The sequence below is a fragment of the Heterodontus francisci genome, chromosome 49, assembly GCF_036365525.1.
Source record: "Heterodontus francisci isolate sHetFra1 chromosome 49, sHetFra1.hap1, whole genome shotgun sequence".
NCBI lineage: Eukaryota > Metazoa > Chordata > Chondrichthyes > Heterodontiformes > Heterodontidae > Heterodontus > Heterodontus francisci.
Genome location: NC_090419.1, coordinates 3,899,635 through 3,914,748, shown reverse-complemented (window position 1 = coordinate 3,914,748; position 15,114 = coordinate 3,899,635). Strand labels below are relative to the sequence as shown.

At 44.2% G+C, this 15,114-nt stretch overlaps 1 protein-coding gene across 1 annotated transcript in view; it reads left to right on the top strand.

Moving 5' to 3' along the window:
- Window positions 1-471: 471 nt before the first annotated feature.
- Window positions 472-15,114, top strand: part of LOC137358433 (probable G-protein coupled receptor 139) — a 34,113-nt gene continuing 19,470 nt past the window's right edge. Inside the window, exons 1-2 of the mRNA XM_068024394.1 lie at window positions 472-720; window positions 6,391-6,400. Coding sequence (XP_067880495.1) covers window positions 487-720; window positions 6,391-6,400 — 244 coding nt within the window. The 5' untranslated portion in view covers window positions 472-486. The remainder of the gene's footprint in view (window positions 721-6,390; window positions 6,401-15,114) is intronic.

Sequence of the window (15,114 nt, the reverse complement as noted above, 5' to 3'; positions counted from 1 at the left end):
AACATCGCTCGAACGTTTCACCGACGTTAGAATGAATGACCTGTAAATTACAGGGTTACCCATTTGTCCTTTTTCAGACAGGGTGTGACATTTGTAAACCCCAGTACACTGTCACCATTGCCGTATCAAAGTAGGATTGAACAATTCTGGCCAGTGCTTCTGATTTTTCAACATATCTTTCCACCAGCAACCCACAGACATCCCATCCTGATCGAGTAAAGCATATTCTTTATTGTCCTTCAAAAAGTGTTGGATCGAAATGGGTTAACTGAGCCTGTTTTCTTTCAGTGCTTGGAATTGGTGTTAGTCTCCATGGACTGTAGATGTGAGGGTTTCCTCTGGAGGGTTTTCTTCTTCTATTAATAGTGCACATCCTTCAAAATGCTAAGCTATTAACACCTAGTGTCAGCGGGAGTATCAGCCCCGGCACTAACAGGGATCTGCGGCTCCAGAGAGAAGGAGATGATCGATCAGAAACTGAGAACAATGGATTGGAATGTTACAACAATGGATCAGAATCTGAGAGCAATAGATTGGAATGTTACAAAAACGGGTCAGAATTTGAGAACAATTGATTGGGAGGTTGTAACAATGGGGAAGGGTTTATCTTCTTCGTTTCAGGCACTTATTGCAGATTATGATTTGATAACAGTAGCATGGCGAATTTATTGCGCTCTTTATGTGATTCAATACTTTTACTATCCAATACTCGCATTCTTGGTGTTCCTGGTAAGTCTGGCTGTTCAGCGATTAATGCTGTAAACCGTGCATTCTAACAGCATTATTGTGCTGCCATTTATTCTGCCCTCTTTGCTGTTGCTATTGTTGTTTGTGCTGGTTAGTCTCTGTACCCAGCTATTAACTCTACAAACTGATTTGATTTACTTTCGCTTATTTTTGCTGCTGCTGGTGTCTGTGGTATGTATGCTGTCACATGTGCAGACCAAGATTCAATGCAGTACTGCTTTTGATGTTTAAAAATCGGCAAAATGGAAGCCATGATTTTCGTTCCCCATCACAACAAAGAACAAAGAACAAAGAAAATTACAGCACAGGAACAGGCCCTTCGGCCCTCCAAGCCAGCGCCGATCCAGATCCTCTACATAACCCTGTCGCCTATTTTCAAAGGGTCTGTATCTCTTTGCTTCCTGCCCATTCATGCATCTGTCTAGATACATCTTAAAAGATGCTATCATGCCCGCGTCTACCACCTCCGCTGGCAACGCATTCCAGACACCCACCACCCTCTGTGTAAAGAACTTTCCACGCATATCCCCCCTAAACTTTTCCCCTCTCACTTTGAACTCGTGACCCCTTGTAATTGAATCCCCCACTCTGGGAAAAAGCTTCTTGCTATCCACCCTGTCTTTTCCTCTCATGATTTTGTACGCCTCAATCAGGTCCTCCCTCAACCTCCGTCTTTCTAATGACAATAATCAGAATCTACTCAACCTCTCTTCATAGCTAGCGCCCTCCATTCCAGGAAACATCCTGGTGAACCTCCTCTGCACCCTCTCCAAAGCATCTATATCCTTTTGGTAATGTGGCGACCAGAACTGCGCGCCGTATTCCAAATGTGGCCGAACCAAAGTATTATACAACTGTAACATGACCTGCCAACTCTTGTACTCAATACCCCGTCCGATGAAGGAAAATATGCCGTATGCCTTCTTGACCACTCTATTGACCTGCATTGCCACCTTCAGGGAACAATGGATCTGAACACCCAAATCTCTCTGTACATCAATTTTCCCAGGACTTTTCCATTTATTGTATAGTTCACTCTTGAATTGGATCTTCCAAAATGCATCACCTCGCACGTGCCCTGATTGAACTGCATCTGCCATTTCTCTGCCCAACTCTCCAATCTATCCATATTCTGCTGTATTCTCTGACAGTCCCCTTCACTATCTGCTACTCCACCAATCTTAGTGTCGTCTGCAAACTTGCTAATCAGCCCACCTATACTTTCCTCCAAATCATTTATGTATATCACAAACAACAGTGGTCCCAGCACGGATCCCTGTGGAACACCACTGGTCACACGTCTCCATTTTGAGAAACTCCCTTCCACTTCTACTCTCTGTCTCCTGTTGCCCAGCCAGTTCTTTATCCATCTAGCTAGTACACCCTGGACCCCATGCGTCTTCACTTTCTCCATCAACCTACCATGGGGATCCTTATCAAACGCCTTACTGAAGTCCATGTATATGACATCTACAGCCCTTCCCTCATCAATCAACTTTGTCACTTCCTCAAAGAATTCTATTAAGTTGGTAAGACATGACCTTCCCTGCACAAAACCATGTTGCCTATCACTGATAAGCCCATTTTCTTCCAAATGGGAATAGATCCTATCCCTCAGTATCTTCTCCAGCAGCTTCCCTACCACTGACATCAGGCTCACCGGTCTATAATTACCTGGATTATCCCAGCTACCCTTCTTAAACAAGGGGACAACATTAGCAATTCTCCAGTCCTCCGGGACCTCACCCATGTTTAAGGATGCTGCAAAGATATCTGTTAAGACCCCAGCTATTTCCTCTCTCGCTTCCCACAGTAACCTGGGATAGGTCCCATCCGGACCTGGGGACTTGTTCACCTTAATGCCTTTTAGAATATCCAACACTTCCTCCCTCCTTATGCCGACATGACCTAGAGTAATCAAACATCTATCCCTAACCTCAACATCCGTCATGTCCCTCTCCTCGGTGAATACCGATGCAAAGTACTCGTTTAGAATCTCACCCATTTTCTCTGACTCCACGCATAATTTTCCTCCTTTTTCCTTGAGTGGGCCAATCCTTTCTCTGGTTACCCTCTTGCTCCTTATATATGAATAAAAGGCTTTGGGAGTTTCCTTAAGCCTGTTTGCTAAAGATATTTCATGACCCCTTTTAGACCTCTTAATTCCTCGATTCAGATTGGTCCTACATTCCCCATATTCTTCCAAAGCTTCGTCTTTCTTCAGCCGCCTAGACCTTATGTATGCTTCCTTTTTCCTCTTAGCTAATTTCAGAATTTCACCTGTCATTCATGGTTCCCTAATCTTGCCATGTCTGTCCCTCATTTTCACAGGAACATTTCTCTCCTGCACACTAATCAACCTCTCTTTAAAAGCCTCCCAATATCAAATGTGGATTTATCTTCAAACAGCTGCTCCCAATCTACATTCCCCAGCTCCTGCCGAATTTTGGTATAGTTGGCCTTCCCCCATTTAGCACTCTTCCTTTAGGACAAGTCACGTCTTTGTCCATGAGTATTCTAAAACTTATGGAATTGTGATCACTATTCCCAAATAGTCCCCTACTGAAACTTTAAACAAGATTCCCCCGAGATTAACAGTGAAATCTTGCAGAACTCCAGTCACTGGTGGGCTCTGGTGGTTGATATATGAGATGGTTGTGGTTGTTGGAGGTCAATCATCTGAGCTCCCGGACATCACTGCAGGAGTTCCTCAGGGTAGTGTCCTAGGCCCAAACATCTTCAGCTGTTTCATCAATGACCTTCCTTCAATCATGAGTTCAAAAGGTGGGATGTTCACTGAGGATTGAACAATGTTCTGCACCATTTGCAACTCCTCAGATACTGAAGCAGTCCATGCAGAAATGCAGCAAAACTTGGACAATATGCAGGCTTGGGCTGATAAGTGGCAAGTAACATTCGCGCCACACAATTGCCAGGCATTGACCATCTCCAACAAGAGAGAATCCAACCAACTCCCCTTGACATTCAATGGCATTTTGATTGCTTGAGTCCCCACTATCAGCATCCTGGGAGTTACCATTGACCAGAAACTGAACTGGAGTAGCCATATAAATGCCATGGCGACAAGGGCAGGTCAGAGGCTAGGAATCCTGAGCGAGTAACTCACCTCCTAACTCCCCAAAGCCTGTCCACCATCTACAAGGCACAAGTCAGGAGTGTGATGGAATACTCTCCGCTTGCCTGGATGGGTGCAGCTCCAACAACACTCAAGAAGCTCTACACCATCCAGGACAAAGCAGACCGCTTGATTGGCACCCCATCCACAAACATTCACCCCCTCCACCACAGACACACAGTGGCAGCAGTGTGTACCATCCACAAGATGCACTGCAGCAATGCACCAAGGCTCCTTAGTCAGCACTTTCCAAACCCGCCACCTCAACCAACTGGAAGGACAAGGGCAGCAAATGCATGGGAACACCATCACCTGCAAGTTCCCCTCCAAGTCACGCACAATCCTGACTTGGAACTATATCGCCGTTCATTCACTGTCGCTGGGTCAAAATCCTGGAACTCCCCTCCTAACAGCACTGTGGGTATACCTAACCCACATGGACTGGTTTTTTTCAGGTTTGCACTTGCTGATGTTCAATATTCAGTGTATTCACACCTAATCTGTACTAATGCTTTGTCTTTCAACACACCATTAACATATTGTTTGCCTTTGCTCCGTGACCTTTTGGTCAGCTATGATGCCTGGTCCAATGTGCACCTTCTCTTTTGTTATCTCTTGCCCCACCCCCACCTCACTTGCTTACAACCTGTGACTTTTCTAATATTTGTCAGTTCCGAAGAAGGGTCACTGACCCGAAACGTTAACTCTGCTTCTCTTTCCACAGATGCTGCCAGACCTGCTGAGTGACTCCAGCATTTCTTGTTTTTGTTCCACATGGACTGCAGCAGTTCATGAAGGCAGCTCACCACCACCGTCTCAACGGCAATTAGAAATGGGCAATAAATGCTGACCTAGCCAGCAACATCCCCATCACAGGAGTCAATAATAAAAAAACACAAACATACATACAGACACACTCTGAGACACAACCAGATACACACAAACACAGAAGTACACACACTCAAGACACAGAAACTGAGGCACAGATGCACCAAGATATACAAACAAACACAGTCACAGTCTCAGAGAACCACACACTGTGAGATACAAACAAACAGATACACATGGGCACATAGAAAGACACAGAGACATGGACACACACTCAGTGACACATACTCACAGAGACTGAGACACATAAACACACAAGCACAGAGGCACTCAGAGACACCGAAACTGATAATCAATCACACTGATACACAAAGACACAGAAACACACAAACTCATATATACATACACACTGCGATAAAACACACAGAAACACACCATGAGAGACAAGCAGGCAGGTATATATAACATATAAGTAAACAAACATGCACAGACACACACACACACATACACACACAAACAGACATAAACAAGCAGGTATACACTGACACATAGTGGAACACACACAAACACACACACTGAAACGCAAGGAGATACACAAAGACACGTACAAATAAGCAGACATACTTGGAGACACACACACTGAGACACAATCAAACAGAAAAACACATACACAAGCACGTTCAGGTCGAGGGTTTGGAAGGTGCTGTCTGAGGAGCCTTGGTGCGTTGCTGCAGTGCATCTTGCAGATGGTACACACTGCTGCCACTGTGCGTCACTGTGGAGGGAGGGAATGTTTGTGAATGGGGTGCCAATCAAGCAGGCTGCTTTGCCCTGGATGGTGTCCAGCTTCTTGGGTGTTGTTGGAGCTGCACCCATCCAGGCAAGTGGAGAGTATTCCATCACACACCTAACTTGTTCTTTGTAGATGGTGGACAGGCTTTGGGAAGTCACGTGGTGAGTTACTCGCTCAGGATTCCTAGCCTCTCACCTGCTCTTGTAGCCACGTTATTTATATGTCTGCCCCAGTTCAGTTTCTGGTCAATGGCCGCCCCTAGGATGTTGATAGTAGGGGATTCAGCGATGGTAATGTGATTGAATGTCAAGGGGAGATGGTTAGATTCTCTCTTGTTGGAGATGGTTATTGCCTGGCACTTGTGTGGCGCGAATGTTACTTGCCACTTATCAGCACAAGCCTGGATATTGTCCAGGTCTTGCTGCATATCTACACAGAGTTCTTCAGTGTCTGAAGAGTCATGAATGGTGCTGAACATTGTGCAATCATCAGCGAACATCCCCACTTCTGACCTTATGATTGAAGTAAGGTCATTGATGAAGCAGCTGAAGATGTTTGGGCCTAGGACACTACCCTGAGGAACTCCTGCAGTGATGTCCTGGAGCTCAGATGATTGACCTCCAGCAACCACAACCATCTTCCTTTGCGTCGGGTATGACTCCAGCCGACGGAGGGTTTTCCAATGATTCCCACTGACCTCAGTTTTGCTAGAGCTCCTTGATGCCATACTCGGTCAAATGCTGCCTTGATTTCAAGGGCAGTCACTCGAAGCTCACCTCTTGAGTTCAGCTCTTTTGTTCATTTTTGAATCAAGGCTGTGATGAGGTCAGGAGTTGAGTTGCCCTGGCATAACCCTAACTGAGCTTCTGAGCAGGCTATTGCTAAGCAAGTGCCGCGTGATCGCAGTGTTGATGACACCTTCCATCACTTTACTGATGATTGAGATGGGGCGGTAACTGGTCGGGTGGGACTTATCCTGATTTTTGTGTACAGGACATACCTGGGCAATTTTCCACATTGCAGGGTAGATGCCACTGTTATACCTGCACTGAAACAGCTTAGCTTGGGGCGTGGCAAGTTCTGGACCACAGGTCTTCAGTACTATTGCCTGAATATTGTCAGGGCCCATAGCCTTTTCAGTATCCAGTGCCTTCAGTCGTTTCTTGATATCACGAGGAAAGAATCGAATTGGCTGAAGTCTGGCATCTGTGATGCAGAGGACTTTAGGAGGAGGCTGAGATGGATCATCAATTCGGCACTTCTGGCTGAAGATTGTTGCAAATGCTTCAGCCTTGTCTTTTGCACGAAAGTGCTTCGCTCCCACTTCATTGAGGATGGGGATATTTGTGGAGCCACCGCCTGCAGTTAATTGTTTAATTGTCCACCACAATTCACGGCTGGATGTGGCAGGACTGCAGAGCTTAGATACATACTCAGAGTTACTGCTTACAGACACAGGAACTGAGACACAAACAAACAGATACACTCAGACATACAAACACAAACGTACATACACACATATACCCAGCAACAGAGACACAAACAAACAGATACACACAGACACATAAACACAAACTCATACACACGCAGAGACACACACCCCGACACCCAAATAAGCAGATATATAAAGATGCATAAGGAACAAAGAACAAAGAACAGTACAGCACAGGAACAGGCCATTCGGCCCTCCAAGTCTATGCCGATTTTGATGCCTGCCTAAACTAACACCTTCTGCACTTCAGGGCCCATATCCCTCTATTCCCTTCCTATTCATGTATTTGTCAAGATGTCTCTTCAAGGTCGCTAACGTATCTGCTTCCACCACCTCCCCTGGCAGCAAGTTCCAGGCACTCACCACCCTCTGTGTAAAACACTTGCCTCGTACATCCCCTCTAAACTTTGCCCCTCTCACCTTAAACCTATGTCCCCTGGTAACTGACTCTTCCACCCTGGTAAAAAGCTTCTAGACTATCCACTCTGTCCATGCCGCTCATAACTTTGTAAACCTCTATCATGTCGCCACTCCACCTCCGTCATTCCAGTGAAACCAATCCGAGTTTTCCCACCCTCTCCTCATAGCTAATGCCCTCCAGACCAGGCAACATCCTGGTAAACCTCCTCTGTCCCCTATCCAAAGCCTCCACGTCCTTCTGGTAGTGTGGCGACCAGAATTGCACGCAATATTCTAAGTGTGGCCTAACTAAGGTTCTGTACAGCTGCAGCATGACTTACCTATTTTTATACTCTATGCCCCGACCGATGAAGGCAAGCATGCCGTATGCCTTCTTGACTACCTTATCCACCTGCGTTGCCACTTTCAGTGACCTGTGGACCTGTACGCCCAGATCTCTCTGCCTGTCAATACTCCTAAGGGTTCTGCCATTTACTGTAAAGCTCCCATCTGCATTAGACCTTCCAAAATGCATTACCTCACATTTGTCCAGATTAAACTCCATCTGCCATTTCTCTGCCCAAGTCTCCAACCGATCTATATCCTGCTGTATCCTCTGAAAATCCTTATCATTATCCGCAACTCCACCAACCTTTGTGTCGTCCACAAACTTACTAATCAGACCAGCTACATTTTCCTCCAAATCATTTATATATACTACAAACAGCACTCAGTTACACACTCAGAAAGAGCTACAAAAGAGCGTGAAAACACATGTGTTAGTTCATATGTGTTCTAAAACATGTGCACAGAACCAGACACAGTAACGCACATTGACACACAGAAAGCCCACACACACACACAGATGTACATACACACATATACTTCTCTAAATGTTGTGGTGAAGCAGAGATATGTACGAGTCCAAGTGCAGGAATCACTAAAACTTAGTAGGCAGATGCAAAAAGTAATGAAGAATATTATTAGGATGTTGGCCTTTATCTGGAGGGCTGGATTACAAAGGGAAGTGAGTGATGCTTCAGCTGTACAAAGCTCTGGTTAGACTCCATCTGGAGTATTGCTATCGGGTTTGGGTCATCCATCTCAGAAAGGATGTATTGTCCTTGAAGTGAGTGCAGCCCAGAACGATACCAGAATAATACTGGAGATAAAAGGGTTAAATTCTAAGGACAGGAAGCATAGACCAGATAAACATTCACTTCCGTAGAATACATTAAGAGGTGATATAATTATGGTGTTTAAGATCACAGAATCACAGAATATTACTGCACTGAGGGAGGCCATTCAGCCTTTCAAGGTTCTGCCAGCTGTTTCGAAGAGCAATTATGTTTGTTGGACTGTTCCAATCTTCCCCATCTCCCAGCAATATTTCCTCCTTCACAGATTTATACAATTCCCTTTTGAAATCTACATTTAAATCTTTTTCCACCACCAGACCATCAAGTAGTACATTGGAGATGCTAACGATTCATTCACAAAAACATTTGTTCTCATGCTCCCACTGGGTATTCTGACAGTCACCTTAAACCTGTGTCATCTGCTCATTGATCCTCCAGTCATTGGAAACAGTTTCTTTTTAGTGAATCTGTCTGAATCTATTACTTCTGTCACAACTCTGTCATTACCTATGAATTGCTCTTGTTCATTCTTCAGTGACTCTGCTCCCATTCTGATTTACATGTTGTTATTTATCTCTCTGTAAAATACTTCACTATTTCTTTTCATATTACTTGACAATTTAAATTTGCAGCTCCTCTTTGACTTCATTTATTTTGGTTTCCTTCCTCATTTCTTTGATTTTACTTTCTCGCATCCTCACATTTATTGTCAATGGATTTTCATTTTAGTTTCAATTTGTGCTTCTTCATTTATTCATCCATGGTGTCTCATTATTGGGCAGTCTGTTCTTTTTTAGCAGAATAAATATCTTCTGAAGTCCATTCATCACTTTTTGAAATATTTCCCACTGCTGTTCTATTTGCTTGTTCATTAATATTCTGTTCCAATTTACCTTTCTACATTGCAGACTTACCATTCAAAATCAGCTTTTCTAATTTATTATTTTTGGCTTTTCTTCTTTAAATCTTTCTCAATCATTGCCTTAAAGTTTGTTATGTTGTGATTGATATTGCCTCGATTTTCATCAAAGTTTTGATTTCACATCAGCTCTGGTTTATTTTTAATGACTGGATCCATCACCACTGCCTTGATGGATTTCCTATCTACTGGGCACGAATTCCATCCTAAACACATTGTAAATATTCCTTTCCCTTTGCCCCATTCCCTACCTCTTCTTTCCAGATTATTAGTTGTGGTTGAAATCTCCCATGATTAATACACGATGAATTTGATTCACTTCATATTTTCCTCTAATTCCCATCCACTATTAGCTGGCCTGTAGAATGGCCATTTTCATATGATTTAACTTGGCTACGATCCACATTCCCCTGAGACATTTGTATCCAATATGGAAAATACACTTAGCAGATCAGCAGCTATTGCTTGCCAATTATTCAAATGTTCAAGATGAATTTGGAAGTTGACCAAACAGCTTCCGTGACAGAGACAGACTGTCAAAAATAAGGAAAAACAAGTCCCGGAAGACTTACAAAGTCTTACTTACAAAGCACATCTTCTTAGGCCTCCTTATCTCATGAGACAATGGGTAAGCGCCTGGAGGTGGTCAGTGGTTTGTGAAGCAGCGCCTGGAGTGGCTATAAAGGCCAATTCTAGAGTGACAGGCTCTTCGACAGGTGCTGCAGAACATTTGTTTGCCGGGGCTGTTACACAGTTGGCTCTCCCCTTGCGCTTCTGTCTTTTTTTCCTGGCAACTGCTAAGTTGCTTCGACTCACCACACTTTAGCCCCACCTTTATGGCTGCTCGCCATAAACAAGTCCCAGAAGACTTACAAAGTAAAGCACATCACAGGCATAAGAACATAAGAAATAAGAAGAGGAGTAGATCATTCGGCCCTTTGGTTCTGCTCTGTCATTCGATATGATAATGTTTGATCTATTATCATAACTCCACCTTCCTACACTATCCCCATCTGCCTTATTATCCAAGAAATTATCAATGTCATTCCTGAATATATTCAACAGCTGAGCATTCACTATCCTCTCGGTAGAGAATTCCAAAGATTCATTCCCCTTTAAGTGAAGACATTTCCCCTCATCTTAGTCCTAAATGGCCAACCCTTATTCCTAGTCTGTGTTCTCTAGTTCTAGATTTCCCAACCAGCATGTAGACATAAGCCAGCAGATATTCCAAGTGAAATGAAATGTCAGAAAATGTGTTCAAGAATGTGGCTGGGTGAGATGGGGGCACAGATTTGCAGCAGAGGTCAAAACTAAAAGTAATCTTGCTTCTCGATTAACAGAAAAATCTTATAGAACTCGAAGTCACTGATGAAGCTTGACATATCCAGAGTCGCTCAATTGAAAACTGGGAGTGCGGATGTTCAGTTCAGCTCATACATTGTGTTCAGTGGTATTGGTGGGCTGTGGGAAAGTGATTGTGTTGGGACATAAATTACACAGCAAATCTCTTGACTCAGATAGTAGGCACAGGGAGAGAGAGAGAGGCAGAGAAACAGCAGCAAAGAGGAAACATACAGAGGGAAATAAGTGAGACAGACTGAGAGAGAGACGTGGAGTGAGAGGTTTACAGTGCGTCGGGGAAAAGAGAGAATGAGGCAGAGAGTGTGAGTATAATTATGTCATGTTCATTTACCTAGTTAAAAACTGAGGCTCAGTGATTTTCCATTATTTCTGCTAGTTTACTGCCATTACCTAACTTTACCTTATGCATCCCTTAGTGAGCCTGTCCCGATCCTGATTTTACTTTTGTTATTTGTGTCTGTAGAAATCTTTACTAATTTCTTTTTATTATTCCCTGAAAATTTCATTTCCTCGGTCCTCTTTGCCTTCTTTTTTCACTTTGTTCCTAACTTCTTCCAATTCCTTTTTGTTGCCTTATTCTGTCTTGTAAATGGAATTAACGTTTACCTTTTACTTTCATTTCAATTTTGTCCTTATCAAATTATCCGCCTATGGTGTTTTATCATTGACTGGTTAGTTCTTGTTATTTAGCTTAATATATTTATCCTGAAATCTATTGATCATTTTTTGAAATATTTCACACTGCTCTTCTATCTCTTCGCATGTCAATATTTTTTCAGCATTCCTTTACTAGTTCCATTCTCATTCCCTAAAAATCAGCTTTTTCCCCAATCTATTAACATTGGCTTTCCCTTACTTACATATTTTTCAAACATTATCTTCAATCTTCTAATCTGATCACTATTTCCAAGATTTTCACCTAAGACTACCTTTCCTAACAGCTAGGCTTCATTTCTAACGTTAGATCCTATATAGGTCCTTTCTTCCTGGGCTTCCTCCGTACTGGGGAGGAAAGGAGATCTGATTGGCCATTAAATATTCCATTCCCTTTTCCCCTTCATCCATGTCGTCTTTCCAGTTTATGTGGAGGTAGTTAAAATTCCCCTGATTTTTATGCTATGCATTTATGGAATTTCAAAGATTTGTTTGCATGTTTTCCCTCAACTTCTCTTCCACCATTAGGTGGTCTATAGGAGAATCTTATTGGAATAATTTGAACCTGACTGTGATCCCTGTTCTCCAGAGGCATCTGTGTCCTGGATGGATATAAGCTCAGCACAGCTGTGACAATTCCTTGTCAATTATTCAAATGTTTCAGATGAATTTAGAAATTGACCAAATGTCTTCAGTTCCAGAGACAGACTAACAAAACAAATGAAAAACAGAAACAGAATGAATGCATAGAGAATGTACAGATAAAGAAGAGAGTGGGTATGTCATTGGAAGATGAAATGTAATAAAATGAGTTGAGGAATGGGGCTGCGTGAGATGTGGAGTCAGAGATGAGAATAGAAACACAAACAGGATTCGCCCGAGATTATCAGTGAAATCTTGCAGGATTCCAGTCAGTGTTGGGGTCTGGTGGTGGTTGTGTAAGATGGTTGTGGTTGCTGGAGGTCAAACATCTGAGCTCCAGGACATCACTGCAGGAGTTCTTCAGGGTAGTGTCCTACGCCCAAACATCTTCAGCTGCTTCATCAATGACCTTCCTTCACTCATGAGGTCAAAAGGTGGGATGTTCACTGAGGATTGAACAATGTTCAGCACCATTCACAACTCCTCAGATACTGAAGCAGTCCGTGCAGAAATGCAGCAAGACTTGGACAATATGCAAGCTTGTGCTGTTACGTGGCAAGTAACATTCGCGCCAGACAAGTACCAGGCAATGACCATCTCCAACAAGAGAGAATCTAACCATCTTCCCTTAACATTCAATGGCATTCCCATCGCTGAATCCCCCACTATCAACATCCTAAGGGCTGCCATTGACCAGAAACTGAACTGGAGTAGCCACATAAATAACGTGGCTACAAGAGCAGGTTAGAGGCTAGGAATCCGGTGATGAGTAACTCACCTCCTGACTCCCCAAAGCCTCTCCACCACCGACAAGGCACAGGTCAGGAGTGTGATGGAATACTCTCCACTTGCCTGGATGGGTGCAGCTCCAACAACACTCAAGTTTGACACCATCCAGGCTAAAGCAGCCTGCTTGATTTGCACCACATCGAGGAACATTCCCTCCCTCCATCACCGATGCACAGTGGCAGCAGTGTGTACCATCTACTAGGTGCACTGTATCAATGCACCAAGGCTCCTGAGACAGCACCTTCCAAACCCCCGACCTCTAACAACGAGAAGGATTGGAGGACAGCGAATGTGGTACTATTATTCAAGATGGGTAGCAGGGATAAACCAGGTAATTACAGGCTGGTGAGTCTAACATCAGTAGGAGAGAAACTATTGGAAAAAGTTCGAAGGGACAGGATTTATCTCCACTTGGAGAGGCAGGCATTAATCAGGGATAGTCAGCATGGCTTTGTCAAGGAGAGATCATGTCTAACTAACATGATTGATTTTTTTGGGGAGGTGAATAGGTGTGTACATGAGGGTAAAGCAGTTGATGTAGTATACATGGACTTCAGTAAGGCTTTTGATAAGCTCCCACATGGGAGATTGTTTAAGAAGGTAAGGGCCAATGGGATCCAATGCAATTTGGCAAATTGGATCCAAAATTGGCTTAGTGGCAGGAGGCAGAAGGTGATGGTTGAGGATTGTTTTTGCAAGTGGAAGCCTCTGACCAGTGGTGTAACACAGGGTTCGGTCCTGGGGCCCTTGTTGTTTGTCGTGTACATTAATGATTTAGACATGATTACAGTAGGTATGATCAGTAAATTCACAGATGGCATGAAAATTGGTGGTGTTGTAAATAGTGAGGAGGAAAACCTTAGATTGCAGGACGATAAACATGGGCTGATAAGATGGGTGGAGTTGTGGCAAATGGAATTTAATCCTGAGAAGTGTGAGGTGATGCTTTTGGGAGGACTAACAAGGCAAGGGAATATGCAATGGATGGTATGACCCTAGGAAGTACAAAGGGTAAGAGGGACCTTGGTGTACATGTCCATAGATCACTGAAGGCAGCAGCACAGCTAGATAAGGTGGTTAGGAAGGCATCTGAGATATTTGCCTTTATTAGCCAAGGCATAGAATATAAGAGCAGGGAGTTTATGATGGAGCTGTATAAAACGCTATGATACAGGATGAGTAGAGCGCCCCATGTCTGTGTATCACATACTCAGGGGATGAGTAGACCGCCCCCTGTCTCTGCATCACAGACTCAGGGAATGAGCAGACTGCCCCTTGTCTCTGTATCACAAAATCAGGGGATGAGTAGACCGCCCCCTGTCTTTGTATCACAGACTCAGGGTATGTGTTGACTGACCCTGTCTCTGTATCACAGACTCAGGGGATGAGCTAACCGCCGTTGTCTCTGTATCTTATACTCAGGGGATGTGTAGACCGCACCCTGTCTCTGTATAACAGATTCAGGGGATGAGTAGACCGCTCCTGTCTCTGTATCACAGACTCAGGGGATGAGTAAACTGGCCCTGTCTCTGTATCACCGACTCAAGGGATGAGTAAACCGCCCTTGTCTCTGTATTTCATACACAGAGGATGAGTAGACCGCACGCTGTCTCTGTGTCTCATACTCAGGGGATGAGCAGACCACTCCCTGTCTCTGTATCACACACTCAGGGGATGATTAGACAACCCCCGGTCTGTGTATCACAGACTCAGGGGATAAGTAAACCGCCCTTGTCTCTGTATCTCATACTCAGGGGATGAGTATATCGCCCCCTGTCTCTGTATCCCCGAATCAGGGGATGAGTAGACCGCCCCCTGTCTCTGTATCACCGACTCAGGGGATGAGTAGACCGCCCCATGTCTCTGTATCACCGACTCAGGGGATGAGCAGACCGCACCCAGCCTCTGTATCACCGACTCAGGGGATGAGTAGACCACCCCATGTCTCTGCATCACAGACTCAGTGGATGAGTAAACTGCCCCTTTTCTCTGTATCTCAGAATCAGGGGTTGAGCAGACTACCCTCTGTCTCGGTATCTAAGACTCAGGGGATGAGTAGACCGCCATCTGGCGCTGTATTGCAGACTCAGGTGATGAGTAGACCACTCCCTGTGTCTGTATCGTACACTCGGGGGATGAGTAGACCGCCCCCTGTCTCCGTATCACACACTCAGGGGATGAGTAGACCACCTGGGGATGAGTCATATGCTC